Here is a 27,315-nt window from a genome sequence, read left to right as displayed (position 1 = left end):
AGAGGATAATGAAATTCCTCCATAGGAGCACAACAGCCACACAGAAGCTCAAATCTGCCCAACAACAGATGGGCATGCCTGAGCTGAAGCTCAAGCAAGAGTGTATTACAAGGTAGAACTCCACCTTTCACATGCTAAAACGGATCCCGGAGTCCAAGGATGCAGTCATCTCTACCCTGGCTGTGATAAATGCACCCATTGATCCTCTGAGCCAAGAGGAATGGGAGATACTGCAGGAGGCATGCACTGTTCTGGAGCCATTTGAGTAGGTCAGTGTGGAGATCAGTGCAGACAGGTACAGTGTACAAATATTATCACATTATTCTATGTAAAAATGTTGAAACCACTGTTCTTGACCCAAGATTCAAGAAGCTGGCCTTCACTGACAATAGAGCGGTTGATGAAGCTCTTCAAAGAAGAACTGCAGCAGCAGCAAGAGCCAGCCAGACAACTCCACTGCCAGTGGGCCAAGAGGGAGAAGAGGGAGCAGAGCGACAACAAGAAGACCCACAAGCATCTGCCGTTTGGAGGTTCTTTGAAGAACGAGTAACTGGAAGCACTACAAGACGGAATCCTTCATCAGATGCAATTCTGGAAGTGAGATCCTATCTTGAGGAGCCCCTTTTCCAGAGAAGTGCAAACCCTTTGAGCTGGTGGGAGGCCAAGGATTCACTGTACCCACGTCTTACACATGTGATGACACGGAGGCTGTGTGTTGTCGCAACATCTGTCCCCTCAGAAAGAATCTTTTCCAAAACAGGGCAAATGTTAACAGAAAGGAGAAACAGGATCAACCCCTCAAAGCTGAGGCACTTGGTTTTTCTTAATGCCAATCTTCACTAAAGACAAATTAAAACTTTTACCTGGATGCTGCTTTTTTCTTTTTGTTTTACAAATTTTAAGTTATAATTTGTTGTGTTGTATTCAAAGCTTACTTGTTGTTTTACTGTAAATAGTTAAAAGCTTATAAATATAAATATTCAGAGATTGGAACTTTTTGTTGACCTCGTTTTGAGATGGGTCTTTGTACTTTGTTTTTATTTTTGTAGCACTCCATGTTGAGTATGTTTAGAAGAATGTAAATAAATATTTGATATACTCTCTATTTTTTTGCATTAGTAATTCATTTTACACATATTACGTTATTTTTGGTAGTAAATTAATCTAAGCAACAAAAAAACTGAGGTGCCATTTGGGAGCCGAAAGAGCCGGCTCTTTTTAGGGAGCCGATCCAAAAGAGCTGGCTCGCCGGGCGTGAGTCACTCGCAGTTGAGCGCTGAGAGTGAGTGAGGGAGGAAGAGAGAGAGAGAGTGGGAACCGATCCAAAAGAGCCGGCTCTCCAAAAGGAGCCGGAAATCCCATCACTATTGCTTTCGCGCTCTGGTGTACTTCCGCCATCTTTCCTTTGGCAGGAGACTGGACTGTCTCGGAGTTGTTTGTGTAGTCTGTTCCTCTGTTGTGTATTCACACCCCCCCCCCCCCACCATCTGTTGTGTATTCACACCCCCCGCCCCCCACCATAGAATGTATTTTGTGATTTTCTCTCTTGACTTTCTGTTTGGCGCATTATTGACTTAGCGTAGGTTCGTGGTCCAACCTGGCTACAAATTCAGGACACCCTGTACGTGGAAAATATTTTCATTCAGTGAAACGGACACATAAACAATTAGACTGAGCGATGCAGTACGAGATACTTCCTTTTGGAACTAATGTTCAACCTTTGATAGGCAAGTTTTATTTTCATAAAAAAAATATTTGGGATCTTTCCAATTTAGATTAAATTTGTATGTAAATACCTTGCCGCAAATGCAAAGTAAATGCAAAAACAGTCTTTTTGTGGCAAACATCCTTCAAAAGAGATATTTGACAATTAGGAACATAAAACATTGCACTGCAGGCTCTAGAACGATGTCATTGCTGAAGATTAACTGAAATGCTGTGGAATCAATTCAATTGTTGAAATGTAGAATGTGAGACTTGAGGTTATTGGAATGGTTTGAACTGGTCAGGAAACAAGGAGGGGGGAGAGTATGTGAAAGATTTCAAATTTGGGGGGGAAAATTTGGTTGTTTTGCATGCATATGAAATGTGTGTAATGCGGGATGATGCAATATGGGAAATTGTTCAAGATTTCATGGCCTGATATACAGTATGTGAATGCTTTTTCAACAATGAAATAAATGTTATTGCTTTTGTTTTCACAGCTTTAATCTGTTCTGACTTAATTCTTTATAGTCAAGTGCACTCATTCTAGAAGCTCCTCCCTCACACCCGCCGTTCCTTTGGGGCTCCTGCAAAGGAGGAAGACGAGGAAGATGGGTGCTCTTGCAGGGTACGCTTGGAGATAAGCTCTTTGAAGACCGAGTCCATCTGCCGACATACATCCTGCGAAAGGAGGAGAGAATCTTGTATGATTTGCACTTCATTCAGCTCAAGAGCCCAAATCGGTCACACTGGCATCAGGCACTGTTATGACGATGGACATGTCTCTCGCCCAATAACACAACAACCTAAGGTGCTTATGAAGAGACGCAATGAATTCAGTCGTGCCTTGTGGACAAGTGATCCCGACTTAGAAGTTTCCAGCCGTTGTTCAGTGGAGATGGCAAGCATTGTATGGTGGCAGTGAACCCAACTCAAGAGATGGGTAATTTGTGACTTGGAAGAGTCTATTTAGCTTCATAATGCAAAACACAAAAGACGGGCTAACAAATACCATTGATTTCACTTGGAAAATAAGATTTGAGTGTTAGTTCTGAGCCTGGTTGTGAAACAAATGAAGCCCTCGCCTTGGGAAAAGGTGCAACAGCATTTGGAATTGGTCCATTCAAAAGGACAAAGGAGGAGGACCACAAACCTTATCGACTTTGATGACATCCTCAGGGGAGGCGTTCATCTGTCTGGAGGAGGAAAAGATGGCGGGTGAGATTCTGATTTATTGATAAATTAATTCATGGGTGTCAAACTCAAATCCCACCCACCGCATCATTTCATGTTTCCCAATAAAGAAAATAAAGTACGTCCACTTCATCCATCTATTTTCCGAACCACTTTTATCCTAACGAGGGTCGCGTGGGGTGCTGGAGCATATCCCAGCTGTCTTCGGGCAGTAGGCGGGGGACACCCTGAACTGGTTGCAAGCCATAATCACACGGGACCATTTAGAGCAGGGGTGCCCAAACTTTTTGGACCGAAGATCCGACTCTTCGATCAACCAACCTCCCGCGATCGACCCGTTACGGCGCACGCACACGCACATACACACGCATGCCATGATAAGCAACAGCCCGACACGGAGGCATGCGAACGCACTTTTGCAGCCTGTTAACTATCGCAGCTCACGCTTACGTTTTAAAGTGCTTCCCTGGGCCCTCCTAGATTCCTATTCTTTGCCCGTGCCCTCGGTGAATTGTACACGAAACAAACTCTGAATGAGAATAATGATAATGATAAATGATAGAGTGCAATAGCTCTGATCACAAGCTGCAATTGCAGACTGCTGAGAGCAAACAACTTCTGGTGACGCAGGTCACGCGCCACCGAAGGTTAAAGATTTGCCCGCTTTATTTTATCTTATCAATACTTTTTGTGAAAATGAGACTGATAGGATGATTAGGGTACAGTTTACATTAACACAAAAAATATATTACTAACATGCACAAAGACACACAAATGGTTGTTTGTTTTTTTTTTTCTCCTCTACACCCCTCGCGATCGACTTGGGATCAGTCCGCGATTGACGTGATGGGCACCCCTGATTTAGAGTGTTCCATTAACCTGCCATGCATGTTATTGGAATATGGGAGGAAACCGGAGTACCCGGAGAAAACCCACACAGGCACGATGAGTACATGCAAACTCCACACAGGAAGGCCAGAATAGAACTCTGCACCTCTATGTTATGAGACGGACATGCTAACCAGTCAATCACCATGTTGCCAGTCTACTTCATATTTTCCAGAAACTGATTTGTTCTTTTCATTCTTGCAGAAACTCTACACCAATACAAAAATACAAAGTTTTAGAAGCATTCATTTTCATCAGATCCCTTTTGACATAAATTTCCATCCATCCATCCATTTTCAAGACCGCTGATCCTGAAGAGGGTCACGGCAGACTTCACACTGAACTGGTCGCCAGTCAGTCGCAGAGCACATAGATTTTACTTTTTGCTGCGATGGTTTGGACTGTAACCCCGGTGATGGAGGCTGGTTTACTGTACATGTAATGATGAGGTGATAATATATTTCCTTGGTTACAGTCATTCCTCCAAACTAGGACGAAAACGAGTTTGACAGCCCAGCATGAATCCGTTGATAGCTTGGTACTCACTCTCTACGTGCATAACCAGGAGAGTGGATCCTCCTTGGCCGGCATTGGGGCCCGGTGGGAATCTGAAGGATGACCTTTGCCCCGCCCGTGTGTACGCTACCCCCGGCTGGTCCTGAAGCAGTCCTGCGGTGGTCCGCCGATCCACTCTTGACAGCTTTGGAAGCCTCGCTGTTTTTCTGCAGGGCTCCTGTCGCTGAGTTACTGCGATTGACCGGGTGTCCCGCTTCCACTTCTGTTGCACATCATATCTGTTAATTTGTGTCCTGCTACACAAACTTTAATCAGCCAAGATGCATACAGTAATCCTTCCTCGTGATTGGGCTTGCCACCAATGGGGAAACATTGTCAACATAATTAAAACTTGTGTGTGTGGCTGGAAGCTTAAAACTGAAGAGCTATTCCAAATCTCGAAAGCTATTTGGCTCTTCCATGTAATAAGAGGTGGGGGGGGCATACTTGTCAATTATTGATTTGTGTTTCTTGTCAATGGAAAAAAAAAAAGTCAGATGTTCAAATGAGCTCACCAATTTTACAGAACTCTGCCTCACCGTCACCTTCCTCCACATTTGGCTCACTGTGGAGGGAAAAATAACTGCATCAGAAAGCGCAAACAAAAAAAAAAAAAGTGAACACTGGCCGAGATTTATAAAAATAAACTGTTCATTATTGTGAAAAATCATTATCCTGATCAATGCCTTCAAATAAATTCTGATTGCCCTTAATAATATTATTGAAGGTAATTTGAGCAAATTTGTTGTTTCAGAAGTGTGTATCTAACTGGAAGCCCAATCAATACCCATGAAGTAGCTCTCATTTTCAAAAAGGTTGCATCAGCGAATGTAGACTCGTGTGCAGTAACTCCAATTTGTGTGGCAATTGAATGCAAACTCTGAAGAGCTAAAGTTGAACAGAAATGCTGTGGAATTGTTTCAAGGAAGAACGTGAGACTTGAGTTGGAATGACTTGAATCGGTTGAGAAATAGTCAAAGGATTAGAATTATATTGTGAAATGGGGATCATGACAAATCATTCCATACACTGTCCTAAACTGAGCTGGATTGAAGCGGGAATGGCTTAGATTGACCGAGAAATGCGGAAGGATGAGGTCAATGAGTAAAATGTCTGTAAATTTGAAGAATGTGGAGAAACAGTTCCCAAACTGTCCTGAATGTGTTGCACAGGTCATTTAATTGCCAAATTGAAATGTGGAAGCAGTAGAAGAGCAGAAAAAATGGCAAAAACAAACAAATGTTTGGCGGCGCAGATTAATATGAAAATTGGATTGACTGATTTTCTCTCACCCGTCATCTTGTTCCAGTGTCATGCACGTCTCGTACACGGGACCTCGCACCTCGCTCTGACCGGGGAAGATGCTCTCATGCTGGAGGATGAAACTCTTGACCAGGGCGTTGATCTGCGGCTGTAGTGTTACAGCATCTTGCTGGTCCTGGTGCTGGTCCCGCTCCTGCTCCCGAGTCCCTCTGACCAAACTGGGACCGAAGCACACGGCCAGGTTGTACGGCTGCATCATGTTCTCGTCGCTGTACTGCGACACGCTGGGAACACCGGGCAAATCACAATTTGACAACATTACATGACAATGGGTAAGCTTTTCTCAAAATGTCATTAAAAGGCAGACGGACAGACAGACAGACAGACAGACAGACAGACAGACAGACAGACAGACAGACAGACAGGTGTGTGGCAGCTGGCTTTGCACTCACTGATGAAGAAAAGCAAAGAGGTATCTCATGACAATGATGAGCGGCTCGGGGAAGGACGAGATGACGCTTTTCAGCTGATCAGCTCTTTCGCCATCGTTTTTGATGTCTGACGGAGAAAAGTCATTGTGAACGAGCACAACAGGAGAAATGGAAAAGAAGGCAGCAAACTGAATTTTTGGATTGCTTTTGTTGGGTCAAAGCTCTGGGGTATTTCTAATTAAAGTAACCAAACTCTTGGTCCAAATTAAACATGTATTGGGTTATATGCTTTTGTTGGGTCAAAAATCAACCAATCAAGTATGACTGGCGGCCATGACAGCCATCGACATACTGTTGTACTGTTCGTATGTCTATACACTCAGCATCGTGGTCAAGTAGATGCTTGCCATTTGGATATCTTCATTTATCACTGTTTTGGTACATGCTATACACGTTTTAATCTTTTGAAAACGGCCACGTTGCCTTGTAACTGCGCGTGTGTTGGACAAGGGGAGTGAGGGAATCATTAAAAAATAAAAACATCCAATGCCATGTAATGGTAAGGCATTGCAGATTGGCAAGGAACAGGAAACTCCGACATTATGTTCAGGTAAGATTTCGAACAGTTATCTCTTAAGAGATGAAAAAGTTTTCATGTTTGTCTTATTCAAAGCATTTAGGGGAATTACAATTAATACAATAACACAGATAGATATTAGGGAATAATCTGGTGTCCAGATTGTAGATTAAAGTGGGGTGGGTACAAGGAATGAGTGTAGAACTGTGGTGCGTGTGTATGGTGCGTGCCAGCTGTCACTGTGTGCGCTGATAGGATGAGATAAGTGCACAATTGTTCACGCGCGCAGCTTCGACAGAACATTGCTCCAAACACAAAGAGACGGAGACGACGACGACGACACTCACAGGCGTACTCCAGCAGGCGACTGAGGCTGTCTACAGGGAAGAGGGGATTCTTCAAATCTCTGAAATACAGTTTTAGCACTCCAGCTACAGAATCCAGGTCAGATGTATGTTCGGCCAGTGGGTCTTCTCCTACGGGGGGAGCCAAAACAACAACCCTGCGTCTTAACTGGATATTCCAGACATCACCTTTACGCACATACCCAACAATTTGTGTGCATACGCTAGCAATGAGTGATTCATCAATATCTTCAGACTTGTATTTTGTGAACAAATTCAGAATATCCTCACACCATGCATACGCACCAATCAGCTTCTGAAAAAATGTGAACAAATTTTAAAAAAACAAGATGAATAACCTTGAAACTCCAGCAGTAATTTATATGAACACAAATAATTTGAACAGTAAAAACTTAAACCGAGGATTTTCTCATGAGTTGATAGCTGTAAAGGACCACCCCAATCACTTTCACCCGCTTGTGGTTCAAGTGCGTTTATGTATGTGGCTTACTGTACAAAAGATGGCGCCACTCTCTGTGTATCCGCAGTTGTGACTCAACAAGTGACAGCAATATGCAGACCGTGCAGCTGCAAAAGCCAGCAAACGGCTTGCATTTTCCTGGTTTTAAAGGTTTTTGTATCGATCAAGTCCATCCGCACGCTACAAAACAGCATCGCCCAACGTTTAGTGTTGATAAACGGCCATCCAAAAGATCCAACAAATGTCGCCGTTGGCTTGCTTGTGACGTGAGTCCCACCGACCGGCATGAATTAAAATGTATTTTCTGTGCTATATTTATTCTTTCTATTCCAACAACTTGTAGAGTGCTTGTTTACAGATTGGCTCATCATGTTTTTTTTATGAGCTCCTTCTATACTGCATTCTGCAAGATTTTATCGAATCAGTTAAAAATGGTCGGCAACATTACCATGGTGTCATGTTCAGCAAGCTGTCCAATGAGACAAACTTTCTGAAAATAGGACAAAGACCAACAACATTCAGAACGCTTTGGGGCCGTCTCTCTAATAAGTTGTTGTTTTTTTAATCTCTCGCTGCTTTAAACCTCCAGGCATTGGCTGAGGTTTCTCAAACCGCCAACCCTTTGGGAGGAAATCTGAGCTCACTTCATTCAAATTCATCTGTCACGTGCACACGCCGTCATCTAGGATAAATTCAGATTCATCAATATACGCACACAAATTAAAGAAAATGGGCTGGTGCAGTCTTGTCGTGAATGCGACTGTGATTTTGCGTATATGCTCAATTTGTGCGCAGAGTACGACCATTCCAATGCATTTATCACTAATGAGGCCCATTGTGTACTTTAGGAGTTGTGCAAAAGGAGAGCTACTAATTCAACTTCTTTATTTGGGGGTTTAAAGAAGTTTTTAAATGCACTTCTTACACTTACAACATGGCAGCAAACAGAGGAGCTCGGTTCCAAAAGCAGTCAGTATTGACAACTTAGGAACTTCCCCAAACCTCTTGTAGCGACTATTTTTCCAAAAAAGTGACCACCAAAAGATTTCTGTCTAAATTTAAAAAGAAAAATCTGTTTATTTTATGACTATTTATGACACAGTTTAAAACCTACCTCGTTCAAACGCATCCCTCAAATTGTTGACTTCCAACTGAGAACCCGACACCCGAAATATGCCTTCATGGTGGAGGCCTGTGGAACAGAGCGACAATGAGAATTCGTCATGAAAGACGCTCAACACGCGCTTCGGAGTCTCCCTAGAGGCAGTCGTCGGGGCTCACCGTTGAGATTGATGAAGCGAATGCAACTTTCCACCACAACTGGAATCTGTTGACCTGAAGCCTGCTCGACATATGGAGGAACACAAAATAAATACATACAGACAGTGGGGACTCAAGTATCATGAATTGAATGACAGTGTTTCCGATTTTTTTTGGGAGTAGGGTTGTCCATTATATGTCGAAAAACGCAGCGTTTTTCGATTTTCTTTAATGCAGGAAAAAAATTAAGAAAATATTTTTCTATTTTTGTGGTAAAACACAGCCGAGGAAACAAAGACGGTAGTCTGCTCAATCAAACAGAAAGCGAAAGGTTGTTTGTTGTGTGTCGGGTTAGGTTCCGCCATGTTGAACTGCAAGTGACCAGAATGAATGTGAGAGCAACACCACCAAATTTGACATGCCTGCTCCCCATTCACATCTGAGACTGTGCAACACTAAGTTGCCATATTACAGCGAGGACGAAAAATGGGAAGTTAGGCCACATTTGGACATTTTCAATTTGAAGCGTAGTCACCTTTGTTGACAGCAGTTTAGGCATGAATGGCTGTGTGTTGAGTTATTTTGAGGGGGCAGCACAGTTCCACTGTTACACAAGCTGTACACCGACCATCCGCTAACGTAGCAAAGTGTCATTTCTTCAATATTGCCCCACGAAAAGATATAATTTAAGAAAATTACAAAATTGTGAGGGTTGAGCACTTTTGCGAGATAATGTATCAAAATTATTTATAGAAATGGCAAATTTCATTACCTGCATGAAGGTGAGCATGTCACCATTGAAAAGTTTGTGGTTGTGCAACAAACTGCTACTGGAGGGAGGGTTTCGAACACGTGTGGACTTCCCATTGTGTCTGGAATGAGAGAAAAAAAAAAACAAATGGTCCCTCATCTCGTTAACACCAACAATGCTGCATATGCACAAGTATATCCAGTCAAGTTATGCACCAACGTTCGTCATATCACAAATCTGTATCTTTTCTGGGTCTGTCAGCTGGAAATAACATCAGCGGCAAACGGCTTGCTGATTCTGAAGACAAATATTTTTTTACATGATGCAAACTTGCCTTTATTCCCGTCAATGTGAAAGTAAGTTTGACGCACAACTTATCCCCACGCACAACCTCAAAAAAAAAAAAGGATAATCTTTTGCCACTGTCATTTCCAGCAAGGAGATACGTTTGGTGGGTGTACTGAATGAAGTGACTGGTGTGCACATTAAGTAAGGCCATCTATGACATTCCGCATAATATGTTAGCATTATGTTGGCTGACTTTCATTAGATTAAATGTTATAGTTTGAACACGTTAATGTTAAAACTATATGACTATGTGATAAGGAATACTTCAAAAAAGTGTTTGTATATATCTAAGTCTGTTTTAAACGTTTAAATGCACAGCATGTGGAAAGGGGTAAACTACACATAAGATAACAAAAACCCTCTTGTGGCTGGGTCTGAAGCATATCCCCCCCAATAAAAGGGTGTTGACTTACCTTGGCAGATGTCTATTTGATGCTTGACCTAGGATATGGTGCAATTAACAATAAATTAAGTTCTCGTACAGGTCATTGTTTGAAGTGCGGATGATGCATTGGCGCAACCTTTCTCGACAGCAACTTGAAGCAGGTCATGTTTGGCTTGCAGCTTGGACTCCAAAGAGGTGCCGACCAGGAACTCTTTGACTCTCTAGAAGAGAAAGCAGCTGTTGTCATTCAGTGAGCCCATCTGTGCGTGTAGCGCATGTAACTGACAGGAAGGTGTATTTTTATAAAATGGCACACCACACACCGGAGCAATTGTCAAATTGTGTGAATCAGGGGTGCCCAATTCCTTTCCTCGAGGGTCTCTATCCTGGTTTATATGTTTCCCTTCAACACACGTGACTCAAATGCTCAGCAACAAGCTATGCAGAAGCCTGATAATTTTTATCATTTGGTGTTTTGGAGGAGGGAAACATCTAAAACATGATAGAGAGGAGGAACTGAGTTGCAGACCCCTTTTGTGAATCCTTGGGGTGATACTCAGCTCATTCAGAACAAAATGTTAACTACCACATTTCCCAAAGACCGAAATTTTCACCACAGAAAATATCAAATGAAGACCTACAGTACGTCATTTCTTACAATTGGGAGCACCATCAAAACATGTAGAACTTGAATGCAATTGACAACTTAAAAACCTTGTCTCACTTGAAAGCAGACAGGATGTCATTGTGGTCTGTTACTTAAAAAAAAAAACCTCACAATGAGGTAGAGGTTCTCTAGTTCTTGCTGGTTGGCTCTGCGGCGAGCCACACTGGGCCGGGCTAGCAGGCTCTCTGTGCTCTCCTCCTGGCTGCTGTTAGGCTCCAAGTCCAAGTCGGCCATAGTTTCCAACAAAGACGACTGGGCAGCTGACATGCTCTTGTTTGCCTGCAGCGGTCGGGCAAAAGCAACATTTTGGACACGTCGGACTCAAATTCACGGAAGCCTTGCATCAAATTTTGTGAAAGGAAAGGAAAGCTTTATCGGACAGTAATGAAACCGGTCCTTTTGTGCGTTTGGAGACGGTGGCATTGAGCAGCAGAAATTCGGCAGGAGATTGAGGAGAATGCTGAGATAATCTATGGGAGTCATTTTCACTATTGCCTGTAAGTGTCTTGGCCATGGTATTTTACATATCGGCGTGACTGTTCTTACGCTGTTTGTCTACCATGACACAATCACCAAGAACTTGACCCCATCATGGAGACGGCCGGCTGGCGTCCACTCTGCAACAAATTCATTTATGGAGGCAAGACAAGTGTCATATTCAAGGCCTGGGGGTCAGATCTGGTCCGCCACATCATTTTATATGACCCGCGAAAGCAAATTATGTGCGTCGAGTTCATGTTTCTTGCTAAAATACAAAAATTGCAAATTATAATAAGTAATATGAGGCGATCCTACAATTTGCCTCATATGACAAAAACGAGTTTGACATCCCTATGGCTTAGAGGCTCAGTGCCTATATCGGCCGATTGATGCTTGAACTGGTGGCAGGCAAAGAGGGAGACAAAAGAGGACATTTACACATGTAGTGAGGGACAGTTGTGACAAGAGCAGAAGATGCAGAGGTCAGGGAGAGAAGGAGGAGGCGCTCCTTGAGTCAGCCTGGAGTAGACAGACAGTGACATTTTACCTCCTGCGTTTCCTCTGCAACCGCTTTCAGCCTGGTCTGAATCTGTTTGAATCTGGTCTCCAGCTCACATCTCATCTCACTCTCTGCGCTAATCTCAGAAAGCTGCAAGGCCGATCAAATGAGAAGGAAAAGAGGACTAATATACAAAAAAGCCAAAGTACAGGACACCCACCTGGTCTCCATCGTGGGGCTGGTAAGGAAAGCAAAGTGGCAAACAGAAGGTGACATGATGGTCCTGCAGGAGGGCGTCCCGGTCCCGGCCCTGGTCTAGCACGGAGACCGAGCACTGAAGATGTTGCAGTCCCGAATTTATGTTGTGCTGTAGCTGGTGCTGACTGGACAGATAAGCTTGCATCACTCGGCCCAAAGATAAGTGGTAGCCCGCATCCGCACACTGGGGGGGGGGGGGGGGGGGGGGGGGGGTCATAGCATGTCAAAGACCCATCACATGCTTCTACCGCGACATCATTTGGAGAACAACACAACGACTAAAGCTAGCCATCTCCATTTTGCATTGCAGATGGCTGCATATTGAAAAAAAGCAAAAAAGAAAGCACATTGTTTCACACACGTTGAGAGTTGAAAAGAAGGCAAAGTTTAGAAGTGCAGACCCACATCAATGAGAGTCGAGATATCTTGGAGGTAGTACTTGTTCATGGAAGCGTTGGCCGCAGCCAAATTGAGTAGGTAATCATTTCTGGCCTTGGTGCACTTCAAGTAAATGTCTTGGACTTTTCCTTGCCTCTACAAGTACACAGAAGAAAAAAAAAATCACTTTCACGCATGCATTCAATAATGTGTGCTGTTGCTGGAACAATGACTTTCATCCAGTGTTAGTTTTCACGGAAATGCAGGTCACGAACAAGTGCGGCTCACTGAGGAAAACATACGACTGATGCACGATGAGACTCTTGACACCGCTGACCTGCTACGCCTGACCACTTTCCTGGGCCTTCAGTTCAATTTCACAAGCAATACTTGCTTGGGCTCTAGATGCTTATGTGGGTGCTAAAACGATGTTAACAGCTTGGATTGTGAAGAGGTCACTGAAAGTTTCCGATGAAGGCTTGAATGATTGACTATTTTAATATTCATTCATTCATTCATCTTCCAAACCGCTTTATCCTCACTAGGGCCGCGGGGGGGGGGGGGGGGGGGGGGTGTTGGAGCCTATCCCAGCTGTCTTCCGGCAATAGGCAGGGGACACCCCGGAATGATTGCCAGCCAATCGCAGGGCACACGGAGACGAACAACCATGCACGCCCACACCCACACCTAGGGACAATTTAGCGTGACCAATCAGCCTGCCATGTGTTTTTGGAATGTGGGAGGAAACCGGAGCACCCGGAGAAAACCCACGCAGGCCCAGGGAGAACATGCAAATTCCGGAGCTGGAATTGAACCCCGTACCTCTGCACTGTGAAGTCGACGTGCTAACCACTGGACTACCGGGCCGCCCTAACACTATTTTAATAAACGGCTTTTTATAGCTTCTGATTCCTTATTCAATGGGAACAAAAGCTCCTCTTCTGTTTTGTCACAAGAGCTTGTTTCTGTGAACTAGCCTTGGGATTTTATTCCACACCGTGAGGTACATAACGACGGTAGATTCTTGGACATTGATTAAAAATCAGTTGGTCCAGATAAATTACAGCCTTATTTTCTTCACCTTGTCATTGATTTTATTCTATTTCCTGTGACATATATTTTCCATCTGTCCTTGTCAACTAATACCTGATGACCACAAAATAGAGTGAGGTAGGGAGCTGGGTGCACTACACCTCGGATAGGTGTTCACCTTCTCAATTAGCCTTTCCAGTTTCTTTGCACTCTGCTTCTGCTTTTCCTCCTGTTTCTCAGCCTCCTTTAACTTGCCGTCCGCACACAGGTAGTCAGCGTGGTAGTGGGAATATGTCCGCCAAGCCTGCACCAGAGATGCACGAGTCATTGCTTGGCTCGATAGACACAAAATTGCTTTGAGCCCTTGGGTTTCTCACGCACAGTTTGAAGCTCTGTAGTCACCTTGAGCAGGCCGTCCTGAAGCTGAGTGCATATGTCTTTACTCTGGAAGCCAAGCAAAAATGCATATGAAAGCCCTTTCAGCATTTATTCATATCCTACAAAGGCGTCAAATTGCCCATGCACTAGTATGCGCTTTGTCTTTGCTAGTATGATAATTCAGCACACTAGGAGAACGACAGTGTCTACTCGTCACGTGTTTTCCTAGATTTAGCCTATTAGTAAGCAATTCGATCTTGCTAGTAAATTCCCGTGCCACACTGAATAAAAAACAAGGCCCAGCTAATAGGCATTTGTCATGCACGAATAGTTTCTTGAGAGAATATTAAATACATTCTCAAATGGCTAGGGACAACAAACTGTATCTTCAAATCATAACCCAGCAGGCATCCAGAGCACATATAAAATAGATAAACAAGAATTCCCACTCACTTTCACACCTACAGACTAATATTAGTGCAGTATTGGTGAGCTGTGAGGAACTGAGACGTCTCAATGAACAGTATTTTGTATTTCGTTTGACTGTCTGATATGTAGTGGCTGCGGTGGGCAGAAAAGGCAGCACAATGACCATTTCATTGATGCAGGGTGACAAAATGTTTTGTTCTTTTGATTCTCATTTCATTATGTCATCACCGTATGTTTTCATCTCGTCCATTATTGTGGAGTGAGTAACCATCATGCCCATGCTGCCTGTATGTTCAAATAACATGAAAAAAACAAATTCTGTGTAAAAGTTAAAACAGAACGGCAGACTAAACAAATCGCAGGAAAGGTCTAAGTTGACTCGACTCCAACTTTGTATGCATTTGTCCCTCTTAGGCCACCAGAGCGTCTCGTACAGTATGTTCACCAGACTGCGTGTAATTCTTCTAATAAGTAATCTCCTTACTAAAATCTGTGATGCTGCTCCGACGGACATTAAACACACATAAACACGCACGCACATGTATACACACACACTTTGAGTACCTTCTTGGCCAGCCTCTGTGTGTATTCCAGGCAATGGTAGAGAGGCTGGATGAGGAAAGTGGAGCAGTTGTCACTAAGCTGGTTGTGATCTTTGCTTTCTTGCCGCGTGTGTGACAGTAAGGCCAACCACATTTGGGCCACAGAATGACTGCTTGCCTCTTTCCTGTAACCGAAAACACGGATAGAGTACACATATGGTCATCTGTAGGTACACTATCCATACGCCAACGTCACTTCCTAGCTATATTTATTCCGTCCTCTTTTAACCATCAGCTCCTGATTGAGGCGGCATGTTGGACAAACATTTATGAAGTGCACCTCACAGTTCTGAGGTTCCAGGTTCAAATATGGGCGGTGAGCTTCCTGTGTGGAGTTTGCTTGTCCTCTCAGTGCTTAAGTACCTTTTTCCTCTCACAGTCCAAAAACAGTGAAGAATTGCAATTGTCCATCGGTGTGAATGTGACATTGTGCCCCGATAGTGAGTGACAAAACGGCGCTGACAAGCTACCTCTTGATGCGGTTGGTGAACCTCTCGGCCAGTTTGTCCAGGGATCGTGAGTACTCGCTCTCGATCTCGCTTCGTCGCCGCATGTAGTCGGCAAAGTCATGCAGATGTTGGCTTTTCTGCTCCAGCTGCACGTCCATAACTTTCAGTTGGTCCACCAGCTGACAGCGAACCTCTTGCAAGGGACAAGGGTATTCAAATAATACTATAGGCAACCATGCTTTGCAACAGTGATAACGTTCCAGACTCACCGGCAATAAAGAGAAAAAAAATACAATTGAAATGCTTTTCTACCACCCCCACACTTTATACATACTTATAAATTCTAAAACACAAAAGTATTACAGTACTTAGCACCTGATGTCACTCTAATCTCTGTCAAGTCAAGGGAGACTCACTGTACTGCCAATGTCAAGCCCAAAAAAAGGTTTTGTGTTTTACCCTTAATTTGTGTGTCATAGTCCACCAGGCCAACCTTGTCCTTCCTGAGCTTCACATGGGAAGTCATGTTTGCCCCAACTAGGTAGCTGTGGAGCAAAGTGAGAATTTAAAACATTGGTGATTTGTAAATCAAACAGCTCAGAAGTATCCATCCATCCATCCTTCTTCTACCGCTTATCCAGGGCCGGGTCGCGGGGGCAGCAGCTTTAGCAGGGAAGCCCAGACTTCCCTCTCCCTAGCTACTGCTTCCAGCTCTCCCGGGGGGATCCCGAGGCATTCCCAGACCAGCTGGGTGACATAGTCTCTCCAGCGTGTCCTGGGTCGTCCTCTGGGTCTCCTCCCGGTGAGACATACCCGGAACACCTCACCAGCGAGGCGTTCAAGAGGCATCCGAATCAGATGCCTAAGCCACCTCATCTGGCTCCTCTCGATGTGGAGGAGAAGCAGCTCGACTCTGAGCCCCTCCCGGATGATCGAGCTTCTCACCTTATCTCTAAGGGAGAGCCCGGACACCCTGCAGAGAAAACTCATTTCGGCCGCTTGTATCCGGGATCTCGTTCTTTCGGTTACGACCTTTAAGCTTGTGACCATAGATGAGGGTTGGAACGTAGATCGACCGGTAAATTGAGAGCTTCACCCTTTGGCTCAGCTCCTTCTTTACCACGACAGACCGATACAACGTCCGCATTAGAGCAGATGCTGCACCTGTCGATCTCTTGCTCCCTCCTGCCCTCACTCGTGAAGAAGACCCCGAGATACTTAAGCTCCTCCACTTGGGGCACTCCACCCTTTTCCGACTGAGGACCATTGTTTCAGATTTGGAGGTGCTGATTTTCTTCCCAATCGCTTCACACTCGGCTGCGAAACGCTCCAGTGAGAGTTGGAGAGCCCTGCTTGAAGGAGTCAACAGTACCACATCCTCTGCAAAAAGCAGAGATGCAATACTGAGGCCACCAAAATGGACCACCTCAATGCTTCAGCTGCACCTAGAAATTTTGTCCATAAAGGTTATGAACAGAATCTGCGACAAAGGGCAGCCTTGGCGGAGTCCTACCCTCACTGGAAACGATTCCGACTTACTCCCGGCAATGTGAACCAAACTCTGACATCGGTGGTATAGTGACCGAACAGTCCGTATCAGGGGGTTCGGTAACCCATACCCACGAAGCACCCCCCACAGAACTCCCCAAGGGACACAGTCAAACACCTTCTCAAAGTCTACAAAACACATGAGTACTGGTTGGGCGAATTCCCACATACTCTCAAGGACCCTGCTCAGGGTGTAGAGCTGGTCCACTGGTCCACTGTTCCACGGCCGGGACGAAAACCACACTGCTCCTCCTCAATCTGAGGCTCGACTTCCTGATGGACCCTCCTCTCCAGCACCCCTGAATAGACCTTACCAGGGAGGCTGAGGATTGTGATCCATCTGTAGTTGGAACACACCCTCCGGTCCCCCTTTTTAAACAGGGGGGAAACCACCACTCTCCCCGCTGACCACGCGATGTTGCAGAGGCGTGTCAACCACGATAGCCCCAAAACATCCAGAGCCTTGAGGAACTACGGGGGGATCTCATTCACCCCTCGGGCCTTGCGTGAGAAGCTTTTTAACCACATGGGTGACTTCAACTACAGAGGTAGGAGAGCCCACCTCAGGGTATTTAGACTCTGCTTCCTCCAAGGAAGGCGTGTTGGTGGAGTTGAGGAGGTCTTCGTAGTACTCTGCCCACCGGTACACAACGTCCCGAGTCGAAGTCAGCAGCGCCCCATCCCCACTGTACACAGTGTTAGTGGTGCACTGCTTGCCCCTCCTGAGACGTTGGATGGTGGACCAGAATTTCCTCAAAGCCGTCCGGAAATCGGCTTCCATGGCCTCACCGAACTCTTCCCACGCCCGGGTTTTTGCCTCGGCGACCATCGAAGCCGCGTTCCGCTTAGCCAGTCGATACCCGTCAGCTGCCTCTGGGGTCCCACAGGCCATGAAGGCCCGATAGTACTGTCCACAAAAGCTCTGCCGAACGTGGGAGTTGAAACTCTTTCTGACAGGGGATTCCGCCAGACGCTCCCAACAAACCCTCACAATACGTTAAAGTCTGCCAGGACGGACCGGCATCTTCCCCCACCATCGGAGCCTAACTCACCACCAGGTGGTGATCAGTTGACAGCTCCGCCCTGTTCTTCAGCCGTGTCAAAAACATGCGGCCGCAAATCCGATGATACAACCACAAAGTCGATCAACGAGTTCAGAAGTAGAGGTTTAAAAAAAAAAAGGAAAATAATCAAAGTTGTGAAATACTTCATGAATCTAATTTTTTTAAATGACAGATTAATTTCCAAATAATGTCATAATTTGTCTTAATTGATCACAAAATTAATATTCAATACAAATAAAGTACCCTTGGTCATTAATATGTTTGATACCATTTTTTTCCATCCAGACAGATACCAATACTCTTGAGTACGAACGGATACAGATACAATTACTACTTTTGATACATAAAATGTCTACTAAACCAATGTCAGATCATTTGAAAGACCTCTCATTTATTTTTGACAAATGGAATCTAAGTTCAAAATAAAACAGAAACTACTCACCCTGACTTAGAATTCATTGGTAATAAATTAATAAACATGCAAAATAAAACTGACAACTCACAGAGTATTAGTCTTTGCTCAAACCGCTTCAAACAACAAAGCGTGTGACGGAAAAGTGGTTAGGACTGCACGACTGTCCGTGTTTTATGTTATGTGTTGTGTTTATTATTTTACTTTATGTTAACTGTTTTGTAAAGCGCTTTGTTACAGCTGCCGCTGTTGTGAAAGCGCTATATAAATCAGCATGTATTGTATTGTATTGTATTGTATTGTATTGTTCAAAATAAATTGAAATACAAAATAATGCACGGCTGGGCGAAACAACTGAAAAATGTGTCATCCATCAACTGATGTTGATAATTTGATTGTTTTTAACTTATTCAAAATAATTAGAAATAATCAATTGGTTGGGAAACAGCATCCAAGAAATTTGGATCCTGAATTTACTTGTTTTTCACTTCAGATTTCTTGTCTCTGTGATGAAACAGTTTTTGTTGTTTTTCTGTGATGGCCCATCCAAATAGATGGCCGAAAGCTCACACTTCTTGAAGCACGTGGCCATGCTGCAAAACACTTTTGCCCACCGTTACATGAATAGTCTAATAGCTGGAGCTGGACATTTAAGTTAAGAGCTCAGTTATATGAAGGAAGACGGGTTTTTGTTTTTGGTAAATAAGTGATTGTGTTAAAAAGAGGAAGAGTGCCGTTTTCTTCTATGACCAACACACATACACACACACACGCACTTCCTCATTTTGAAAAGTCACACATGACACTTCAACATTCTCTTCTGCTGAAATGCAGTGATGGCGCTTCCATCGGAAACTTCAATTCAAACCAAGCAGCCTGCCACAAGTAAGGGCAACACACAAAGCCCAAACCACAACACCAGCATAATGAAACCAAGCAGCTTGGCTTTTGTCTTTTCAACCTCACTCACCTTCTCCTACCAGTTTGTGCTAATTTCGTTTCTTGTCCGCTTTCCCACCACCTTCGACTCCAACCAGATTAAAAAAATAAATAAATTCACGTATCTCTTGACCCTCCTCTCGTAGATGGAACCACGGAAGCTGCCATCCCGCCCCAGACAAAAAACTAAGATGATGAATTAATAAAGACCGAATTTGTCAAATAATTGTGGTAAACCGAACTTATTTGCTAGTAGGGCGCCCCCATCAGGGAGATTCCCCTATCCCGACCCGTTACTGCACCGGATGTTCAATAGTTGTGTCGCCAGAGACTGTTACACCCGCGGTGTAAGAAGGAGAGATACCGACGCTAGTTCCTACCGACTGCTGTCAGGCTGCTGAATAAAAATAACAACAATAATAATAATTACATGATATGAAAAACAATTGTAAATAGCACTGCGATTTTTCCATTTTGTATTTATATTGCACTTAATTCAACGGTGTTTGTTTGTTTGTTTTTTCTTCTTTCTTCTTTCTACCCACATTCTTGCTGCTGGAGGCTGTAAATTTCCCCAGTGTTGGACAAATAAAGGACATCTTAGTTGATGTGGACCATCATCAGCCGTATGTCAGGCCCCTACGGGGGGCCCCGTGCGAGGGGATCAAGGATACATTGTCATTGATATCAGCTCATGTCAGCTGTGTGTCAGAGACCCCTTAACTCCTTCGTTGCCTGCCCTGGTTTTGGCCCAATGGCTACCTTTCTCTTTAACACGTTTGGACAGCTTTGTCACGCTATCCTAACAAACAGATAAATAAATACTTTCGCGGCGACTTGTGAGATGTCTGAACGGTGTTCGTCTCAACTCTTCAAGAAGTTGACTTGGACCCACAGGCGGCCATGTGACGCCCGTGAAACCAACAAACCACTCATTGGCTGACTCACTAACTGCTGGTGATAAGCCAGGAGAAGACGGCAACACATACAAGGCCAATAGCCCAAAGTTTGACTTAAAAAGCTGAAATAACTCTTGAAACAAGAGCGTTCGAGTGAGGGAGTGTGTCTGCGTCCTACCTGAGGAGGAGCAGGATTGACTCGTCTAATATGTTGATTTAGTGAGAGTGCAGCAGGCAGAGTAACGCCACTTAGCTCTCACCTCCCCCTCACATTGGACACGCATAAAAGTGGGTGGGGTGCAATGTAAGTCATCACTCTCTCTCTCTCTTCCTCCCTCCCTCACTCACTCACTCTCAGCGCTCAACTGCGAGTGACTCACGCCCGGCGAGCCGGCTCTTTTGGATCGGCTCCCTAAAAAGAGCCGGCTCTTTCGGCTCCCAAATGGCTCCTCAGTTTTTTTTTGTTGCTTAAATTAATTTAATAATAATAATAATAATAATAATACATTTTATTTATAAGCGCATTTCCAAAAATAACGTAATATTATGTGTAAAATGAAGTACTAATGCAACAAATAGACATATCAAATATTTATTATTTATATGACTTTATTTATATTCTTCTGAACATACTCAACATGGAGTGCTACAAAAATAAAAACAAAGTACAAAGACCCATCTCAAAACAAGGTCGTCAAAAAGTTCCAATCTCTGAATGTGTATATTTATAAGCTTTTAACTATTTACAGTAAAACAACATAAGTAAGCTTTGAATACCACACGACAAATAATAAATCTAAATTTGTAAAACAAAAAGAAAAAAGCAGCATCCAGGTAAAGGTTTTAGCTTGTCTTTAGCGAAGATTGGCATGAAGAAAAACCAAGTGCCTCAGCTTTGAGGGGTTGATCCTCTTTCTCCTCTCTGTTAATATTTGCCCTGTTTTGGAGAAGATTCTCTCTGAGGGGACAGATGTTGCGACAACACACAGCCAACACAAAATGGATGAAAATCCCTTGCAATCATTTTACCCAGTTCCTCATCAATTGTGTTCTGTTTTGCTGGTTTTATAGCTTTTTGCATAAAGTGGCTTATGGAGCTCTGGGTTGTACATCTAGGCAGTTGTGACATCGCAGCAACAGTTGCAGACACACTAGCACCTTCATTAATAGCTGGTTCCCTTGCTTGTCTTTTCTCTTCAAATTGTACTGATGGGTGGATATTTCTGATGTGCCTGTACAGGTTATTTGTGGAGCCTCATCTATGGGATATTTTAACCTTGCACAGTCTACACGCTGCCTTTGAACTATCAATTAAATTGAAATGAGTCCATATTTCACTGCGTTTCCTATCCATTTTTTCACCTTTCCACTTTCCACCGTGTTGTTTTTTTTTCACTAACTAGCTCTCTCGTCTCGTCGTCTGTCTTGTTCGCGTGCTGCAGTGTGCTGCTGTGTGTGTGTGTCTCTTCTCTAACCCCTCCCCCTTCTCTAAACTGCAGTGCGTGTGTGACTGTGTGTGTGTGTGTGCGTGCGTGCGTGCGTGTGTAACCCTCCTCTTCCGGCTCCCCAATGAGGAGCCGGCTCCCAATGAGGTGGGAGCCGGATCCCATCGTTCACTTCAAAGAGCCGGCTCTCGGAGCCGGCTCGTTCGCGAACGACACATCACTAAGTCTCACGGTGGACTCTCGTCATATTTACACGTGTGCACTTGGGAAGTGTCTGGGTGACATCGGAGACCGTTGGGGGCCAATATTTCCCCTGCATGAGTTAAACTTTGAAAACACACGCACTGATTGGTGGTCATCATTGAAAGCACGAGCAGCTGCTGGAGGTTTTCGAAGCAGGTACACTGAAGAAGTGGACGTCGGCACCGAGCAAGAGTTACATTTCATTCTTAGGGACAGATTATTTGTAAATTAAGTTTATTTATTCACATTTTCTGACATGATGCTGACCACGGGAACTATCTGCACCTTCTGTTTATGTTTGAAACGAAGTTATTAATAAACATACACTGTAAGATAACTTCAGAGTTGTTAATTTCAACATCAATATTTCCCCTTTGACTGAAAATATCAGCTCAAAGTATCAGTTATCTGTCCCATTAATCAGTATCTCAAAAATTATTGAAAAAAGTATAATTAATATATATATATATACACACACACACACACATTGTTGTGATTATGCACTCCCGTGTTGCGTCTGAAAATGAGAGGTCACGATGGCACTTTTGATGTTTATGGTTTCTATCTCGTGATCCTTCTTATCTTAAAAAAAAGAAATGCTGCTTTGTTGGCATCACATACACAAGTCTACAACTGTGTACTCTTAAGCGCCATGAACAAGTTATTTTCCATTTCTTATGGCCCGAATCCAACTCTGGACATTCTGTCATGAACTTCTCACTCACATACTTCCTTCCTCTAAAGTGGATAAAGTTGCATAATCGGAAAAAAGCCAGCAATTTGAAAAAGGTGTGTGATTTGGGGAAGTAGAATATTTTTCCATGATTCTGTGACTTTAGTAGATGAAAACCAACAAAGCCTGGAGTATTAAAGGAGACACGTAGGTTTCTTAACATATCTGTGACGTGCCTTGATCAAAATACCCGAAGGATCAAACATTTTTACTGCATATTGATGAAATTGGCCGGTTTTAGGAGTATTCAATATTGCATTTATTATTTTGTCTTATTTTAGTGGATCCATTCGCCATTACTGGTTTAAAATTCCACCTCTTCGCTATTTTTATGCACAGGGGAAAGCCTTGGTCTCATGTACAAGTTTGCTTTGGCACCATCTGATGGCATCTTGGTGCCACTGAACTATGTTGATGTTCATGATGTGCTTTGCTGCCATTTGTGGCACCTATAGGCAATTACAAAACGTTTTCGAGGGGGCGGGCTCACTCATTTTCACTCTTCGAGAGGAGGCCTCGCTTCTGTCCATTTCCAATAGCCCATTTGAAAATGAAAAAAGGTAAGTTCGTGGAGCTTTTGGGGAACCGGGAACCTATCTTCCATTACTTGTTGCAAGAAGAAATCCATTTGCTGCTTTTGTGCTCAGAAACACCAAAGGGGCCACAAGATGACACCAATGCACCTTCATGGCGCCTGTGAACTATGTTGGTAGCAACTTCAAAAAGTCTAACAGCATTCCAACAATTTTTAAAGAACTGGCTGCAGTACAGTACGAGGTCTTCAATTCCCAATATGTTTATTATAATTATTGCGCTAGTAGTGGGATCAAACTACTATTTTAACACATGTATTAGCGTCAGTGTGTTCAAAGGGCAGACCAAAGTGTACAGCAAACAAATGAAAACTGGCGCATCCAGTGTTCTTCATCGCATTATGATTGAGAGAATATTGTCATGTTGTGGAGGGGGGATAAAAAGGCTGTTTAGGTTTTTCACTCTTCATTAAAAACAAAAAAGCCTACAAGCGTCATTGCGAATCAGAGGAGGAATCTTTGACGTCAGTGCTCTCGGTGGCCTCGCTGACTTCGCTCAATTCTTTGCTGTCTCCGCCGCTGTCTCGTTCATTTTCTCTCTCCGGGTCACCGGAACCGGAAGGCGCCTCCTGACCCGGCACGCGGGAGCCAGGCTTTCTTAGCTAAGGGATGCAACAGTCACAGTCTAAATCACAATCACAGTCACAGTCAAATTCTACGCTCACCACTGCCAGCAAGTTCAGTGAACCACCACTATTTTGCGGTAAACTGCAGCTTTGTAAGCCACCTCCAAACAGTATTTACTGCAGAGCAGCCTGAATTTAGACATGTGCCTTCAGTATAGTGCCACATTGTACCATATTCATGCTGGGCAGCACTGAGCTCCACTGGATGGATTCTGTGTGTGTGTTAAAGTAGCAGTTTCTTTAATATTTATTCCGATTATGATGATAATGATAATAATACCTTAATAATAAGTAATACTGTAAATTATTAAATCATATTTATGGATTAAGGATTAGGTTTGGCAACAAGTTTTTTTTCTCAAGGTTCGTAGTTATAAATTACAACGCATGGTAAAATCCATGGTGTGCAAGCTTTTATAACAACAGAAAAATGTAAATATCTCAAAAACGTGATGAGATTTTAAAAGTCTTGACTTTTTTTTTAGGTAAAGGTTTACTGTTGACAAGTGTAATGGATTAAACATACCCTGTAGGACCTATTTTAAATTAAAACGTTTTCTACACAGTTGGTCAATTATCAATTTGGTAATCGATTAGTTGTTAATTAATATTTGAGTCTCTAAACTAGTGATTTTTTTTAAATAAAATGATTGCTTTGGTATACCTCATCTGCCATGTTGGCCAGGTCCCTTTTCATGGCATAGGCATCCTCCCCGTCTGCGTAGTACTTAGGTTCTACTTCACTGATCCTGCGCAGGAAAAAAAAATCTGTCTCACTTCCATGCTATTTTCTCCATGAAACAGATGAGTGGGTGATTCATTCCATTGCTTGAGTTTATGAATTACACCAGTGCATTCAGGAAAAAAGTTGAATTTTGGCAACTACCGGGTTGTTGAATTGCACGTGGGCTCAAACATAAATAGGGGAACTGTACAACTAATATTTAGAAGTTAAGAAACATCCCCAAAAATCCAAGATGAATCCAGCTGCCAATTTTTTTTCGGATTTCCATCAAGTTGATGGAAAGAGACTTACTGGAACTTGAGTGTGTTTGAGTAGAGATGGAGGGCTGCTCGGTTACTGTCGTGAGGACAACATAATGGTTAGAAAACATGGTACAGGCAAACCGACGTCTTGGATGAAGGCCATGTGCGGTACCTTTTACGCACATGAAGCGAGACATATTTGGCATTGAAGTTCTCAATCATGGCGCGGCTGGCCTGGTCCATCAGTTTCTGAGCCAGACCCAGACGTCGATGGGAGCGCTTTACCGCCTAGCAGACATTCAAGGAAGGCCACTGTTTATTGTTTGATGTGTACACAGTTGCCTTCAGCTTTGAACCCTTTAACAACTAACCGTTTGTCTACATGTGTCGTGATCGGGTGGTCTGTGTTCAAATATCTACCGCTTAAAATGATAACCACCATCACAGAGATGCTATTTGATAGCCTATCTATGGCATTTTGCATTGTGTGTTAGCATTTAGCCGGCAGACATTCCAAGGCCAACTTCACACTGCAAGTCAGTTCTGATTTTCTTTTTCGCAGAATTTTCCGCGAATTTGAACTCTCTACGCAAAATTGAAAGTAGTCAGCGGAAATAAGGCCAAGGTGCAGAACATGTTTGTAGCTGGTAATTTCAGTTTTTTTTTTTTTAAGTGACTGTGGAAAATCAACTTTCACACTGCAGATCAAGTTTGCTCTCCTCAGAATCAGGACCATAGACCCCAGAATCAACAGTTGCGTTTGATGCTTATAACATGCTTATGACAAATCTCTGATGCATGAGTAGGAACTATGTCACCTGAACGGTACAATGTAATTTCAGGTGACCTTAGTGCATCAATCTCATGCTCAGACATACCAGGGATGTGATGTGTCCATGAGGCACATCATCTGGGTCTTCCTCCCTTAAAAAAAAAAGTCACCCTATTAACACTGAATGTTATTCAGCTTGCTGGCAATGTTATGTATAAGGCACTTACATTTTTGCCAGCACGTAACCCACTATTTTGCCATTCTCATCCTCAGCGATGTACGATAACTGAAACACAGGAAACAAGAGAGTCAAAAATACAAAAGGAAGAATTTAAAAAGAGGGCAAAAGGTGGGGAACCTGGGGCCAGGACAATCCATGGTAAAAGTAGTATTTCATTTGGTAGTTTTCTGGCAGACACAAGAGGTTACAGTGCTGCATATTCATAAGGTCCTCGGGCTGAAATAAACATGAGAGACAATTCCATTTAAATTTTAATTCAAACAAGCAGAACAAAAACAAATGACTGTCACAAAAATTGACAATGTATATTTTGTGCCATACCAAAACCGTGTAATTGCAGACCAAACTTACAAATCACCTTCGTACTCATAGTCTGAAGGTATTTTTTAAGTAAAAGGAGTCAAATCAGTAATTCTGCTTTTACCAGTCTATTTTGCACACGTATCTGTACTTTTCATGAGCTCATAGTGTGAGTACTTTGTCCACCTCTGCATAAAAATACATACAAAATGACTGTAACTAATGTATGCACAACTTGCAAACAAAAACAACTCCTAAAGTACAGTAATGGCCGCAATGCTAATGCAGCGAGCAGCAGCAGCACGTTTAGTCTGCTAGGTGATGCGGCTAACTGAGGTAACTCTCCTATGTAAGCGGCATTCGAGCAACATGCTTACCCTGGCGTTTCGTATATTCATCTTGTTCAGTTTCCTGTGTGCGTTAGCTAGATGACAGCACTCAAACAATTCATAGCAATGATTATACCACGACTTTTAATAGCCAGTCAAGCTAACTCGTCGATTGGCCGGCTAGCAAAGTAAAGGAAGAAAGAGGGTGTGAACTTTTGTCATAATAGTAACAGCCCGTTCCGGTGAATGAATGAGAGGACGCTTCACAATAAAAGCGTAAAAGCCCACAAATATCAAGCTGAGAAACGTAAAGATATTTTAGTTTGAAAAGCCATGTTTCATCAAATTTTATCAACTCTATACGAAAATAATTTAGCGTTTCCGGAGTATTGTTTGATTTTTGGCACGACACGACACGACTCTAATTGCTCCACGGGGATAAATAAAGTTTTCTGAATCTGAATAAAGCGGCTTTGGTTGTTTGTATCATGCATTCTGCGATCGTGACCTCTCTATTCTCTCCCCTTTCATCTATAACTGCTTCTTACAAGAAGGCGTACTTAGATTGTATTATTTTCGATGTTTTTATGTTATGTGTTATGTAGTATTGTTGTTATTTTGTGTTAAATGTTCTGGAAAGCGCCTTTTTTACAGCTTTTGTGAAAGCGCTATATGAATAAATGTGTATTTAATTGCATAAAACACACACACAATGTTATCATAATAATAATAATAATTGCTGCTGGAGGCTGTAAATTTCCCCAGTGTGGGACGAATAAAGGATATCTTATCTTATCTTAAAGCAGTAATACATATAGATATCGATATACT

At 43.2% G+C, this 27,315-nt stretch overlaps 2 protein-coding genes across 3 annotated transcripts; both read right to left on the bottom strand.

Moving 5' to 3' along the window:
• Positions 1 to 2,183: 2,183 nt before the first annotated feature.
• Positions 2,184 to 19,491, bottom strand: LOC127595424 (rho GTPase-activating protein 4-like). The gene is made up of 22 exons (XM_052056910.1): positions 19,344 to 19,491; positions 15,813 to 15,898; positions 15,375 to 15,546; positions 14,867 to 15,029; positions 13,877 to 13,939; positions 13,674 to 13,799; positions 12,491 to 12,619; positions 12,048 to 12,269; positions 11,876 to 11,977; positions 10,960 to 11,127; positions 10,318 to 10,402; positions 10,210 to 10,237; positions 9,470 to 9,569; positions 8,719 to 8,779; positions 8,552 to 8,629; positions 6,960 to 7,088; positions 6,057 to 6,162; positions 5,634 to 5,888; positions 4,857 to 4,906; positions 4,333 to 4,564; positions 2,858 to 2,900; positions 2,184 to 2,385 (listed from the first exon to the last, which is right to left on the bottom strand). Exons 2-22 carry the CDS (start codon positions 15,877 to 15,879, stop codon positions 2,266 to 2,268), a joined length of 2,499 nt encoding a protein of 832 aa, XP_051912870.1. The 5' UTR covers positions 15,880 to 15,898; positions 19,344 to 19,491; the 3' UTR covers positions 2,184 to 2,265.
• A 3,916-nt stretch (positions 19,492 to 23,407) lies between these two features.
• naa10 (N-alpha-acetyltransferase 10, NatA catalytic subuni) lies at positions 23,408 to 26,705 on the bottom strand. Of its 2 annotated transcripts, XM_052057036.1 has the most exons (8): positions 26,533 to 26,705; positions 25,973 to 26,071; positions 25,842 to 25,900; positions 25,721 to 25,766; positions 25,015 to 25,130; positions 24,892 to 24,936; positions 24,520 to 24,604; positions 23,408 to 23,831 (listed from the first exon to the last, which is right to left on the bottom strand). In XM_052057036.1, exons 1-8 carry the CDS (start codon positions 26,551 to 26,553, stop codon positions 23,664 to 23,666), a joined length of 639 nt encoding a protein of 212 aa, XP_051912996.1. In that variant the 5' UTR covers positions 26,554 to 26,705; the 3' UTR covers positions 23,408 to 23,663. The 2 variants fall into 2 exon arrangements, with proteins under 2 accessions (XP_051912996.1, XP_051912998.1); XM_052057038.1 differs by lacking the exon at positions 25,973 to 26,071 and having other exon boundaries at positions 26,533 to 26,699.
• Between the last annotated feature and the right edge of the window lie 610 nt (positions 26,706 to 27,315).

The sequence above is a fragment of the Hippocampus zosterae genome, chromosome 2, assembly GCF_025434085.1.
Source record: "Hippocampus zosterae strain Florida chromosome 2, ASM2543408v3, whole genome shotgun sequence".
Taxonomy (NCBI): domain Eukaryota; kingdom Metazoa; phylum Chordata; class Actinopteri; order Syngnathiformes; family Syngnathidae; genus Hippocampus; species Hippocampus zosterae.
Note: the sequence above shows the minus strand (reverse complement) of the source record. Positions and strands in the feature narration are given on the sequence as shown.